Source organism: Uncinocarpus reesii, genomic scaffold (genome assembly GCF_000003515.1).
Source record: "Uncinocarpus reesii 1704 scaffold_2 genomic scaffold, whole genome shotgun sequence".
In the NCBI taxonomy this organism is placed as follows: Eukaryota; Fungi; Ascomycota; class Eurotiomycetes; order Onygenales; family Onygenaceae; genus Uncinocarpus; species Uncinocarpus reesii.
In genome coordinates, this window is record NW_003052499.1 from 1742515 (window position 1) to 1756868 (window position 14354).

Below are 14354 nucleotides of genomic sequence, written 5' to 3' on the forward strand. Positions count from 1 at the left end.
ATATCCGTAGCTACTTGTCTAGATGTGTCCAAAACCCACCACTTAAAACATCAACATCCATCCAGGGCTAATGCATGTTTCACGCATCTCGTACTAATTAGACGGCCTCCGGGTCAGCCGTTTTGTTGGTTGAATACCAGAAACCCGGACAAGGCACTCTTCGCCAACCCCTCATACCCAGTTATGAGTGTCTCCCAGGTTCATCTTCCGCAGTCAATCGACATTGACTGCCACTTCTTGTTGGCTACACGGGTCATAGAGCAGAGCTCATCATAGATGGTATGTGTCAGATGGCTAGTTTACAAAGGATTACGCCTAGCTTGAGGTTACGCCTCTGGCATTCTGGGGCAGTGAAAAGACTGTACAATATTCACCTCACCTCCACGGGTTCTTGTCATCAAAAGGGGCCAGCCCCATCAGGAGGGAATCTGATGAGAGAGAATCAAGCTCGCGATCCAACATCTGGATTACAATCGTTGGTGTTAGCACGGGCATTAGCGGGGCGATGATTTCTCCGCCTTTTGAAGACCGTGATTCCAAATTCGACATGGCTGGTGCCAATTCTTCTAGGCGCCGTCGGGGCAACCAAAGACAGTCGATTATACTTTCCAACGGCCGCCGCTAAGCAGTCTTTCGATTGGAAACACATTGTTATGCATGTATTTCACCCAAACATCATGTCCGCGGCGGAAGACTATCCCTTTTGGGACTCATGCGAAGATTAGAGCGGGCATCCCGAACTCCGGGCCGGTTTTCAGCGGGTTTTGGAAGGTTTAATCGATTGCTGTCGGCCAACATGTTGGCCGATGGTTAAAGTCTTGTAACTCTGGATTAGTGCCCAAAAGCCGTGGACAGGAGAGGATGTAGCAGAAGGGCCTGAGCAGATGCCTTTGCACATCATTTCAGACTGTTGCCCAAGCAGCGTGGGGGAGCCATCTGACGTAGATGCAGTGCTGCAAGCGAAGAAGATCGTCACACACCATGAGCTGTGTAGATTTTTAATGCTACGTTAGTGGGGAGGGACAGAACCGAGTCAGATTTCGCATCGGTGCCGAAGAGGCTATCCTGGGCGAACGATGGGTATCGTGGGTTCATTACTGGCAGCAGGAATACAATCTGCAGCGCTGGAGACTGAAAGTATGAATCAGTGCTATCAGATCCCTGCTCCAGGGTGTTTTGGAATTGCAGACGGAGTGATCGTGCCGACTATCCCCTGCCAGAGCGCCTTGAGTAATCCAGAGAAACTGCTCGATGCAGGCTCGTTTAAGCACCAGACCCAGAAACTCGTCAGGCGGCCCGAACCAGCTGTCCAATCGTGCGCTGCTGGCATGCATGAAATCAGAGCCCACCGCCTGCAGCCGGGCGTGCAATCGAGCCGTGGGAAGCCAATCTGCACCCTCCAGTCCACCTCCACGCGGATGACGAAAGGGAAGCGGACGAGCGGTGTGCAGGGCAGCATTCGATTCAACGGGGCTGCAGCGTCGACAGACAGCGTCGAAGCAAGAGACCCGACAAACGGGTTCAGCGGCCGTGTTTGGCTGGAATCCTTGTAGCAAAACGGACTGGTCTGGAGAGTCAGCTAGTTAACTTGTCATAGTGAAGCCACATTCCCAGGCGGCCGGGTCGCTAAATCCCAAGTCGTCGGGTTGTGCGTGCGTCGTTGCTTTTTGCGCTGCTCTTCTTCACTCCTAAACGAGCGGCCTCCGCGCTGCCGCGGCCCGCAGCACCGATGCTCTGTCTGCTCCTGACTCGTTACGCTTTCTGCATCCCTGCTGCGTCTCCTCCTGCTGGCCGGGATCGTGCTCCAGCCGTCGAGGACATGCCAAATGTGGCGTCTGCAGCCGCTCTGCGGGCAGGGCATCCAGCGACAAGAGCCAGCACCGCGACTTCAAGTGCAAAGTTAAATATGCCACAAATTACAATCCGATGAAGGGACTGCTCGCGGATCCTGATTTCCTCCCCCTCGCTGCCGGCCAAAAAGGAAGCTTGGTAGGCACCGCGCGCCGGTGTTGTCCGGCTCATCTCCGCGCCACAAGCCCCATGCTGGCTGAATCTCATTTCTGATGACACTTTGAACCCCCAGAAGGTTTATTCTTTTTTTTTTCTGTTTTATTTTTCCTTTTCGCCTTTGGATCTGCTGGAGAAGAGACCCCGCAGTGTCGCACATCACGGGATAATTCCCATTTTGCTCCGTCTGTTCCGCGCAGCAGCATGGCTGCTCTATAAATTACGATGCGTCGAATCACCCGAGGGACCCAGCCGTGTCTGCAGTGGGATCCAGTCCCCTCTGTGCTCTCTGATCTGCGGCTGGACGGCCCCAGGCAGACTGCCAGCAGGCTTTGGCGGGTTCCGTGGGTGCGGATGGACCTTAATTCTTAGTTCTTCCCACTTCCCTGGCGCTGGCTTCGTATATCCTGACCCGGTGTCCGTCCTGTCGGATCCTCATCGCCCCCTTTATACAGAGTAACCTATACAACTCACTCAATGGACCTGCGCGCACCATCTCACCGGGCCAGCACCGGATGGTCGCCAAAGTCCTCCTCTCCGGTCGACACCCGTGCCCCTATCGAGCGGCTCCCCGTCGAGCTCATCCACAAAATCTTCTTCCAGAGCCTAGAGTTCAACTTCCCTCGAGCGTCGATACACGTAGCCGCCGCCCTCGCCAACGAGGTCATCTACTCGTGGCTAATCCGTCTGGCCTTTAGCAGCAACAATCCCTCCTCCAGCAGCGGAATACTGATTCGTCCGTTCGTGCCAATGAGCTATTTCTCCATCGGGATGAAAGAAAGAACCGATCTGCAGACAGAGATCCTACGGTGTAGGTGGTGCACCATATCGCTAATGCGTAAATGCCAGCGCGAATACGTCGAGCACGTCCTTCGTCAAAAGTGCAGAGACCTCGTCATGTCCGACGCAGACCGGGCACAACTAGACAACCTCGACGACTATTGGCAAAACATAGACCCCTTTGACAACGCCACGCACGGCAAACGGGGTAAGGGGGACCTCGTCCTCTCCGCCAGACACCCCCAGTCGGACGTCAACCTCAAAGTGTCCATCTGGTTCAACTTTGGCGCCGTACAGATCAGAGAACCCAGCCCCGTCTTCCAAGAGACCGACGTCTTCCGCCTGCCCGCCTGCAGCCTCACAGACCCATGCCGCATGCCAGACCGACTCCTGCGCACGCCCTGGACGGAGGAAAAGCTCGAGCTGCTCACCCTCCTTTCCAACGAAGCGTACATCGACGACGATGGCAATTTTGAACGCTCCAAGGCCGTCGTCCGGCAGCTAATCGTCGATCGGGACTTTGCAACTTTTCAGCGTCTGCTGTCGCTGCACATCCGCGTCAAGATCTATTCGTATCCCCTCCGTTGGCCCGTGCGGTCGAATAATTTTAGAGTGGCGGCGCGATATGCAAAGTCTGACAAGGATCCGTTTTTGACTCTGTTGTTCTCTGAGCACCGAGATGAGATACCGACGTCCGACAAATCCATCCGGGCGTTGCTGGCGAAATATGAGCAATCGTGATTGATGACCGCTGTCCCGTCCTCGTAAATGGTCGGATGGGAATGACTATGATGATTATGATGATAATGACTATCTTACATGCCAGCACTTAATGCACTGCATGGTTCGTCTTGTGCGGCGATTTTGCATTGTGGCGATTGAAGCCTTCATCACACCAAGCCTTTGATCAGGACAATGTTTTATATATCGTTCTGTGTCGCTTTGTGATTTAATATGCCAAAAAAAAAAAAATGTAATGAATGACCCGTCGGAGGCGCAAGAGCCTGGTCTAATGAAAAACGATTATAGAAAAATCAATCCCAGCCTGACCACGATTTATACGAGGTTTCTTGCAATTCGTGTAGCCAGCTAGTCCACTTGCTTCCAAACACCTGTTCGTAGTCAGGCCCGTACAGCGGACAATACGACTCAAAACGACGGTTAATCGGTTCTCTCTCTTCTTGGCTAAATAGCGGAATGTCCCTCATAAAATTTAGCAGCCAGCCGCCGAAAGCCACTCCTTTATCCTGTAATTCAATCGCCCATTCCGTAAGTTCGGGGTCATCCGGTGGAACCGACATTGATGCTGCACGCACAAGGAGGACAAGAATTGTAATGGCATGCCCCCCCTGACGTGAAGCCAAAACGAAGTATTCCCCTGGTAAAGTATAGAGCTGACGATAATCTAGAAGTGAGTGATAGGATTCATCCAGCTCGATCAGAGCACGCAAGGCACGAATATTGTGTTCTAAAATTGCGGAACGAATCCCCTCCTGAATTGATTCCCGCGATGCCAGTGCGTCCCACACCTTTAGCGTCTTCACGTTCCGGATATGCTTGCGGAGGAACTCTAAGAAATGAACCTTTTCATCCGTCCAAGGAGTCCCGCGAAGCACCTTGTCAGGTAGCGCCAAAACCTGTAGCGGAGATAGATAAGGCTGTAAGATATCAAATTTGTGGCGAGGATTGACAAAATTGTCAAGGTGAACTTGCCAGATATGACTTAAAGGGGCCTTTTTATATTCACGCTTGATGAAATCCACATCGGCAGTTGGTATTGCGTCCGCTCCAGAGAGCCATCGACAAAGTGACAGTTCGATCATATCCCCAACCAAAGACTTAATACGCTCAAACGTGCACCATCGGCAGTCCAGGACTAAAATCTGCAATGCCTGGCGTTGAAGAGCGTCCATGGGATTGTATTTGAATGGGCGTAACATTCTCTCGAGCATTGCTGTCGCGGTTCGATCTGCTGGGTCTGGGTCACTCCAGAACGATAACAGAATCAAGCCGCGGTAAATCAGATCTGTCGACAGAACAGCACCAAGATACGGAGACGCCCGTGGCAGATCAAACTCAAGGCACTCTAAGAATATCTGCTCGATCAGTTCAGCGGGAAGCGATTCGAGGCGCGAGAACCGCCTGGGATCCCGACTTTTGGATCTGTTCCTTTTAGCCTTGGACGTGGCTCGGAAACCTTTCCTTTCTAAAGATATTGGTGACTCGCGACTGAGGCTATCTCTTGAGCTCGATGGGCTGTCAGCCACCCCCATGGGTTCCAGCTCTTTCCTTGGCCGTTTCCTTTTCCCCCTAACTTTGACAGGGGTCAATTCCGACGTTGGAAGACGATGGACAGCATTTGAGAAAAGAGGAGCCATGATACTGCTCTAAGTTAACTTGTATCTCCCTTGCTGAATAGTATAGAATCTTCCTGGCGACTGGAGTCTCGCGTGTCTTCGAGACTCGGGCTAAGAGTCTGAATTGAAATCCATAAGCATGGCCCAGTTCTGCCCCTGATAGTGACAATTAGCCGTTAGTCGCCAATACACAAGGTAGCGGAATCGACGCAACGGTCAGGCCAACTCACCGTCCGGCACTCGACGAGATACGATGCAGCTTTGCTCAAGTCGTGCGATGCTCCCAAAAGAGAAGTGTTTGCCTTGTTTGCAGGCCAAATTTCCGCTCGCCGCTGATTGGCTACACTTTCATCATGACGTAGATGTACGCTAGACCGATATGGGACTAGTGGAGTAACTAGCAATGACATCATCACGACTGCTGACATCACGATGGCTTCACGTTTGGACTCACAGGTGCAGAATTCGACAGGGATTCGGCGTCATTGGAGCGTGATCACCATTCCATGTGTTTCTTGCTTTGGAAAGAGATTCCATTTGGCCCCCCGGGTTTGGTATCTAAAACAGCTTGCTCAAACAAGAAATCCGTTAGAAAATCCCCCAAATGAAGTCATATGCAGTCCATCAGGGGGGAAGGGTTGATCGTGAAGCGAGCTCGTTGTCCCTGGAAAATATGTATATATAGGAGGCAAATTCATCTTGTAGACCCTTCCTTCTTTTCCTTTCCTAGCATATACAAAGATCAAGACCACGGGTCAAAATCCAAACTGAATCTACTTTTGCAAACGATCTTGAATATAAACCGCGAATATCAAAAAGAAATTCCTCCCCTCAACATGGGTGCTATTGTATCAGTTGTGAGTTCTATCACTGCAATATAAATGATCCCCAAGCTAACCTCCAAACTTAGTTCCACGCCATTGGCGACTGCCTCATGGCCATTGTCAGCGGTATCGCATCCGTTCTTACAGCAATCGTCGGCGGTGTCGTTACTGTTCTCGGCGCCATCATCTCCTTCCTGACCTGCGGCTGGTACTCGAGACGACGAACCCGACGAACACATACCTCGGGCGGAATGGGACGGCGTCACCGTTGGGGCCGACGACCAATGCGAACCGTATAAAACAGGTTGTCCTTTTCAACTATCGAAACGAAAAGCTCGATGCTAAACGGCAACACTTGATTTGTCCTTATCCGCAAACCGACCGATAATGAATTATGCCGATACCCAACTTGCTCCTGCTATACTTCTTGTAATATCTTCCAAAGTTGTTCTTTGTGCGCTGTTCGAGCCCAATATCCGTTGATAGTTTGATGCGTACTGTGCAATGTGTTAGCGCCATGATTTATTAGATTTTGACCTTTAGCCACAATTCAATACCTATGTTCCACGACTGCCCTCCTTCACATTAACTCGCATTTATAATAAGTGAAAGCTTCCGCAGTAGGTTCCAAAATATGATCAAATATTCTTGAGGATCTTTTGTATGCCCCTGGCTTTACCACTGATTGATGGATGATACCCCGTTTCCACGACCCCTTTACACATTTCCCAAGCACCCCTGCCGTCCATTTTAGCGCTGTCACCTTTTTGAATCGGATAATCCAAAGTTGGGGGTATCTTAGTCTGTATAAACGGCCAACCGTCGACAGAGACGGCTTTGAGATTGCTCAAGTTTCTCAATCCTTCCGCCCCACCAAATCGTCCATACCCACTCCCTTTCAGTCCGCCAAATGGCAGGCCAACGGCATAGTAGACACCAAAATCATTAACAGCCACCATGCCAGCGTTGAGGTTTGAGACGCAATACTCCACTTCTCGTTTGCGATGCCCAAAGACACTTGCTCCGAGTGCGTATTCGGTGGAGTTCGCGATGCTTACGGCATCATACACATCCGTGGCGCGCATAAGCAAAAAGACAGGGGCGAATAGTTCCATTTGCGCAACTCTCATCTCTCGAGTGACATTGGCGAGAAGCGTAGGAGTGAAGTAATGACCACGCGGGTAATTAGGGTGGTTGTGTCGCTTTCCACCACATATGAGTTTTGCTCCCTGTCCTACCGCTTCCGAAATGAGAGCTTCCAAAAGGTCAAAGGATCGCTGGGAGATGACAGCACCAACGTCAGGGGTGCCGGGTTTGTGATCCGGGTCATGCTTGGTTTGCCTTGAATCTAGGAGTACTGAGCCAAGACGAAGTGCTTTTATCCGCGGCGTGACAATTTCAAGGATCTTGTTATACGCACGAGGAAGCGCAATAATCCGTTCTGCACCAACGCAGTTTTGGCCCGCGGATTGGAAGACGCCTCGCAGGAGAACCGATGCGACACTCGCGATGTCGTTCAATGTAGAAGGATCATCCAGGACAATTACGGGATCTTTCCCTCCTAATTCGACAGTCACTGGCGTAAGAGACTTAGCTGCTGATTTGCAAACCGCATGTGCAACGGGGCGGGACCCAATGAAAACGATATGGTCAACTTTAGGATGCGATGTTAAGACGTCGGCGTGTTGCGGTAGACAGACGAGACTTTGCACAAGGTATTCCGAGTAGCCGCAGCTCACGATAGCTTCACGAATAAGGTTGTAGAAGAATGTCGAGGACCACGCTGTATGTTCTGATGGCTTGACAATGATCGAGTTTCCGGCAAATATTGCGCTAATGACTGGGGAGATAAAGTTGTGGAATGGATAATTCCAAGAAACGCAGGCGGTAATAACTCCAAGCGGCTCATATCGAACGGTGTTTTTCTTGTACATCATTAACAAATTCGTAGGCCGTGAATCAGTGCGAAGAGAATTTTCTCCGTGGTTAATAGTCCACTTCAGCTTTTCTGCAGTAACAAGGATTTCGCCAAAACAAGCATCGACTTTAGTTTTCCCTGAATCCAAACAGCAAGCTGTGACGATTTCATCTTGGTGTTCTAGGATATACCTAGGAGGATCTGATCAGCACATGTTCTGAGACAAGTTTCCGGAACACGCGCGGTACGAACTTTAACAATGTCCTCAAAACTCTTCTCCTCTCAGCAAAAGTCGTCCTTTTCCATTTAAACTGAGCAACAACTGCCCGTCGAACCGTGAGGTCAATCTTTTCAGGAGACGCGGGTTTCACGCCATTCTCATCCCCAAGCAAACGGCCGTCGGCGGGACAGTAGCTAAGGATTTTGGATTCATCAAATTTCTATATAGTGTCAGGTAGCAGCGTCAGCGTCGGGGTTCAACATCAAACGAAAAAACACAGCCTGAGCTAGGTACCTACCCCAAACGATTGTGACTCGAGAATTTCCTTGTCCGCATCATCAACTTCGTCCCACGCCTTTCCTTGCCAGTCGGGCGACACTTCGGGAGGAAGAGGAACTGTGAAGCTGACCGGACGTTCCCTCCAAGCGAGCGTATAGCTATAGGTAGCTCGCGCGGCGATCCAGGTGCTCAGGAGGACGAGGCCGGAGCTCAAAATTTGTGCGAGAGTCAAGCTCAAGCATTTACTAACGAACGACTGGACGGCCTCCATGCTTGCTATGCCCTGAATCTCACCGTCGCTTCCCGCAATCCACACGCAGGCGGTGCCTGTGTTTCGAAAGGAAGTTCGATCCCTGAGACGAACTCGAAGCTCAGATGTCAATTTTCCGGATGCGGTTAGCGACAACATTGATGAGTTGGTGCCAAGACGTCACTAAGCTCAAACTGCTTTCCTAGCGCGCCAAGGCTTTCCGCCGCGGAGATCGACCTTCGGAGGATATCAACGGTCAACAACAGAGTATGAAGGAGGTAGAATAAGACAGAAAGCAGCCCATGAATGAACTCTCTATCTACCCATCTCATCGCAACGGGGCTTTGCAATAACTGCTCCATCAAACGCCATTTCTAGATGATCTGCCCTTGAAGCTCCTCGTGAGATTTTCGGAAATTTATCATACCGGAAGCTACTTTTCGAACTACCACACAGAAACAAGCTCTCAGAGGGCTAATTTTGTTTGAACAAGACCCGTTTTGCTCACTTTTCTTTTCCCAGTTCGTTTCACCAAGTGGTCAATAACGCATCCCTTCTCCCATCCCTCACTCGACACTCCTGTCATTGCTCGGCACCTCGGACACTCCTTTCCGTGGAATATAAACAACTGATGCAGTGAATATTTGAGATGATCGGGAACTCGCACTTCAAGGTGCCTGAACGCAGTAATTTCATTGACCTTCTCGGACGGAATCCATCCCAGCCACTTCGAGAGTCGGAAAACATGGGTGTCCACGGCGAAGCATGGACGGCGGAGGCAGAACAGCACGACACAGGCTGCGGTTTTGACGCCAATTCCTGGGTATTTGATAAACCGCTGCATCGCTTCGTCCTTCGATAAGGCATGCATATAGTCCAGGGAGAGCATGTGTTCATCTGCGTGATCAACTCGGTTACCGTGCTTTGCCTTTCCATCGGTTTGAAGCTCGTTTCGTCGTGCTATATTTTCCTCATATACCATGGTAAGTATCTCTTTAATATGTTTACTCTTGATATCTGCCAGACCACCGCTCTTTATTGCATCTCGAATTTCACCCACTGGGGCATGTCGCACCTTGTTCCAGTCTACACTGCCTTTGCCCACGCCGTCTTGGAGAACACCGAATCTTTTAACAAGACCTTGAAAAGCCATAGCGGAATTATTACCGGTAGTTGCGCCGCTAAGAAGGGTGCGAATCAAGGCATCGAGCACGCTGGGCACTTCTCCGCATCCGGATATAGTCAGTGATGGTAACGGTATGGTTTCTGGGGCTTTAACTTCTCCATGGATGGAGGATAGAAGACGGGAAACTTCCTCGCATTGCTCAACTGTGGGATATTCCCAATCTGGGAAAGGAGTCTCATTGAATGCGGGTTTTGGTTTCCTCCGGACGGCTGTCGTTTTAGAAGCGGTTTCCTGTTTTAATGTCGTCGATTTGGCCCCTTTGACCGACTCCGAGTTTGAAATTTCGACAGCTATTCCGACCTCTCGAGCGATGAGCTCCTCTTGTGGACTTTCTAAAGAAAAGGCCTGATCAGAATCTTGGGGAGGCGCATCAACTATCGTCCAGCTTGCTCCTGCCTGTTGGTTGGTATTCGTACTGATCGGCTTTGTATCATAACTCGGAAATCCTTCAATCGGTGCAGGTACGGCTAAAGTACCTAAGTTATGCGGCAACTCTATGACTTTGGCTTGCGTATCTGCTCTTTGGTCTTGGCCCTTCCGTGTTTTTTTAGCAGCCGTTGGGGTTGGCCCCTGTTCTATCGAATTGGGAACTTTCCGCTTGCTCCGTAATACCCGGGACGGAGCTGCTGTTTCCATGGCGGGTAGCAGTATAGAATTGAGAGGAGTGTGCGGTATCAGTGACGGGACTGTTTGGGCTTTGCCCTGTCGTCTTTACGAGTAATAAATTCAATTTAATACCTCTTCGTTAAGGTTCTGAAATTGGGGTGATTAAGCCTGACCGTCGCCCTTGATATTTCCTAGGTGCAAATATATGGTTCACCGGAGTGCGGTTGCTCAAAGGTCGTTTTTCCGGTGGCGCTTGCAGCTTCAAATCATAGATGCACTGAAGGTAGGGGACGCTCAAAATAGTTTATTACTACAGGCCTACCTAATGGTAAAGGACTTATTCACGGATAGTCAACGTATCTAGCTGGCCGTCACCAGCCTAGGTGCATTCGCGGTGGTGAGACTGTCACTGCCCATACTAAACCCTATTAACTAGTCATCTCTACTGGTGTAAGTTATCTGTCATCACTGATGAACTGTAACCAGTTTGCGTGAAGTTCAAGTGTAATCATCATTGCAACACAAAAGTGAATCTAACGAGCCAACATGTACAGCAGAATTGAAAATAAATCATCAACAATCATGCCACAATCGTCAATCTTCAAAGATGTCAAGCCAACACTGTATCAAAGGAGCCAAATGCGATATGCGTTCGCCACATCAAATGCCATCACTCGTTCCACCCAATATGAGGCGTTAAGAGATCTAAAGATGCGTAGACCAGTGTTCCAAGGAAAGAGATGTCCATCCCAAAAGGAGCGTCATTAGCCGATCTAAATCTAGGCGTAATCCCCAATATTATGTAGTGAGATATCCATACGGTCCTTGACCTGTGGTGGATGGTCCGTCTCATCGCTATGATGATTGGTAGTATTCGCAGAATTCGTCGGATTAACTCGGTGTTCAGCTGAAGCTGGTACAACTTCGCCGTTCTTATCTACTTCGACCCCATTTGCGGCAACCTGCACTTCTGTCTGGTTGGCAATCCCACGCAACACGGCTTTGCGGGCGGAGTCGACGACTTTGAATTTTCGTCCCTCGCCACGAACCTTTTCCAAATGATCGAAATAGCCCTCTGAGACCGGGGTGATGTAATTCCCGCAGAAAACGCCGACTTCGAACTTGGTGGGTTCTGCAAGTCCGTTTTCTTTGGAGATTTCGGCACAGGCATCTTTGAGGTCGTCGAGAGTTTGATAGATGACGGTGTCAGCGCCTATGTGGGCGGCGACTGATTCCGTATCACGGTTATGGGCGACCAATTCTTGAGGTGAGGCGAGGTCGATACCGTAGATATGAGCATGGCTAAAAGGTACGTGAGCGAATGCGCGATAGAGAATAGGAAAGAGCGGACTTACGTGATTGGAGGAGCGCAGCTCGCGAAATGAACCGTCCGTGCGCCCGCCTCTCTGGCCATTGTGACGATCTCCCGACTCGTTGTGCCGCGGACAATACTGTCATCGACCAAGAGCACGTTGCGATCCTTGAATTCTGCCTTCATAGCGTTTAGCTTCCGACGAACACCTTTTTGCCTTGCCTTTTGTTCGGGCATGATAAAGGTCCGGAAAACATAACGATTCTTGACGAAGCCTTGGCAGTAAGGTTTATCAAGGAATCGCGCAACGCTGGCAGCAGATGTGTTGGAAGTTTCAGGAATCGGGATAACTACGTCGATGTCCTCAATCGCCTTGGGTCCTAGGGTCTTGACGATAAGTTGAGCAAGCTTGTCACCCATCCGCTGCCTGCTTCGGTAAACACTGATACCGTCAATAACGGAATCAGGGCGCGCGAAGTAAACGTATTCAAAGATGTCAGGTGCGTAATCTTTCTTCGGGGAGACTTGGCGAAATACTGGCTCGGCCCCTTTTTGGATAACAACAGCTTCACCTGGTTGGATGTCTCGGATATTGGAGAAACCAAGTTGGTCTAGCGCGACGGATTCGGATGCCATCATATAATCCATACCCGACCCATCCGCCGAAGGACGAGACCCGAGGACGAGAGGGCGAATGCCATAGGCATCGCGGAAGCCAAGCACCCCGAAACCAGCCAACATAGCCGTACAGGCCCATCCACCTTCGCAGCGTTCGTACATCTTGCCTAAGGCTTTGAAAATGTCCTCGCGATTAACGCGGACCTTTCCGGTTTCATTTAACTCATTGGCGAAAACGTTGAGCATCAGTTCACTATCGCTATCAGTGTTAATATGCCGATGGGCCTCATAGTCCAGGTATCGCTTCAGCTCAACAGCATTAATCAGATTACCGTTGTGAGCTAAGCAGATGCCATATGGACTATTGACGTAAAAGGGTTGGGCCTCCGCATTTGCGCTGCTGCCTGCAGTGGGGTATCGTAAATGTGCGATTCCCATGAAGCCAGGCAAGTCAGCAACACGCGCCCCATCGTGGAAAACCTTTGCTGCCATGCCATTTCCCTTGCATTGGAATATCCGGCCACCTGATGCACAGGTGGATATACCGCACGCATCCTGGCCACGGTGTTGGAGCAGGTATAGTGCTTCGTGCAGGTCGACGCTAGCAGAGGCGGAGGCGCTGGCCAGTATCAAGGCGAGGATGCCGCACATATTGAGGCCTGTGTCCTAGAAGGGTTCTAGAAGTATCACAGGTCAGCTGGCGCTTCAACACCAAAGTGCGCAAAAGTTCCGGAACATGATTGTCCATAGAGTCAGATGAAATGACTGTTGTCCGCAATATGTACTAGGTAGTCTAACATCCAAAAGTCCAATTTTGATCATCATACAGGACAAAATAATGTTGGCTCAATTCAGAAAACAGACAGGAACACATACATAGCTTCCACGGGCTGACACTATCTGCCTGGAACAGAGCTGGTTCCCACCGAGTTAGTCCTGAATCAACAGAAAGGAAAAAGTGAGTGGGAATGAGAAAACTGTGGCAATGAGGTCATGCCAGGAGCCTATTATCAAGACATTGAGAGAGTGGAGGAGGAGTAGAGAGATATAAGGGATATGAGATGGGAAACAAGCAGTGATCTGGGAGAATCCAGAGTCATCCTGAAGACTGAAAGAAATCTCAGGATTATTTCTCTCTTTTTTTTTTCTCTTTTGGTGGCCGACATTTTATACTGTGTAATCAATTGCTGTTTTTCGGGCTGATCGGTATTGTCACTTCGGTCACATACGGGTGAGATCGGCGGCGGCACGGCTTCATTTCACCGACATTTCGGTATTCGGCATGAAATGGTATTTTTCAGTGCGCAGTCACATGACGCCCTCGCGTGTTCTTTTTCCCGCAACGACAAACTTCAAACATCTCGACGACGACGTGCTGGAGTTGCAGTCTCTCATCAGAAGGACTGCTATCAACTAACCGCTATTTATCAGGCCCGTCCTACTTTGAATACCTGCCGAGTTTCGACGCAGACCCCAGACCCTAACCTTCGGCCCCGTTCAGCCTTGTCTACCCCCGCTCGCTGACAATTCGAAGCAATGTCTTTTCATCCTCCAATATCCAGGACTCAATTTGAGTGCCGGCATCATATGGGCTACAGTGGGATAACTGCAACGGAATGCTTGGGTTGATTGCCAGTTCACACTCTCCAGGAAAGAGATCCAAGCATCAGTTGCCAATGCGAGCACTATTACTTCTCCAATTCTTCTGCCATACAATAGTCTTATTCCTAGGATCTTTGTTGCGGCACAGAATCTATCCTAGACTTCACTAGCTATCTGGCATGCTTTTATTTCTTTATTCCCATACTTCACGACTCTTATATTCTAGCTGGAATCCAGATGAGCACACTCGCGCATGGCATATTTCTGTTAGATGGTAGTTGGGCAAGCACAAGCTTGGTCATCTACATGTCTTTAAAGGCTCATATATTTATACTGACTCTTTCTTGATGTTCTTGGAGATGGGTGCTTGGTCATCTCAGCCAAGCACATAGTCA

General features: G+C 50.0%; 6 protein-coding genes across 6 annotated transcripts; 3 read left to right on the top strand and 3 right to left on the bottom strand.

Annotated features, from left to right (window-relative positions):
- Positions 1-1076: 1076 nt before the first annotated feature.
- Positions 1077-1553, top strand: UREG_03566 (uncharacterized protein; the record flags this gene model as incomplete). Its single annotated transcript, XM_002544003.1, has 2 exons — positions 1077-1137; positions 1171-1553. 2 exons carry the CDS (start codon positions 1077-1079, stop codon positions 1551-1553), a joined length of 444 nt encoding a protein of 147 aa, XP_002544049.1.
- A 931-nt stretch (positions 1554-2484) lies between these two features.
- UREG_03567 (uncharacterized protein) lies at positions 2485-3528 on the top strand (the record flags this gene model as incomplete). Its single annotated transcript, XM_002544004.1, has 1 exon — positions 2485-3528. One exon carries the CDS (start codon positions 2485-2487, stop codon positions 3526-3528), a length of 1044 nt encoding a protein of 347 aa, XP_002544050.1.
- Positions 3529-3821: 293 nt separating this feature from the next.
- On the bottom strand, positions 3822-5165 carry UREG_03568 (uncharacterized protein; the record flags this gene model as incomplete). The annotated part of the gene is made up of 1 exon (XM_002544005.1): positions 3822-5165. One exon carries the CDS (start codon positions 5163-5165, stop codon positions 3822-3824), a length of 1344 nt encoding a protein of 447 aa, XP_002544051.1.
- An 815-nt stretch (positions 5166-5980) lies between these two features.
- Positions 5981-6267, top strand: UREG_03569 (uncharacterized protein; the record flags this gene model as incomplete). Its single annotated transcript, XM_002544006.1, has 2 exons — positions 5981-6001; positions 6055-6267. The coding sequence occupies 2 exons, from the start codon at positions 5981-5983 to the stop codon at positions 6265-6267; spliced, it is 234 nt and encodes a 77-aa protein (XP_002544052.1).
- A 339-nt stretch (positions 6268-6606) lies between these two features.
- On the bottom strand, positions 6607-10457 carry UREG_03570 (uncharacterized protein; the record flags this gene model as incomplete). Its single annotated transcript, XM_002544007.1, has 5 exons — positions 6607-8077; positions 8139-8326; positions 8405-8712; positions 8959-9109; positions 9144-10457. The coding sequence occupies 5 exons, from the start codon at positions 10455-10457 to the stop codon at positions 6607-6609; spliced, it is 3432 nt and encodes a 1143-aa protein (XP_002544053.1).
- A 749-nt stretch (positions 10458-11206) lies between these two features.
- Positions 11207-13008, bottom strand: UREG_03571 (amidophosphoribosyltransferase; the record flags this gene model as incomplete). Its single annotated transcript, XM_002544008.1, has 2 exons — positions 11207-11729; positions 11783-13008. 2 exons carry the CDS (start codon positions 13006-13008, stop codon positions 11207-11209), a joined length of 1749 nt encoding a protein of 582 aa, XP_002544054.1.
- Positions 13009-14354: the final 1346 nt, after the last annotated feature.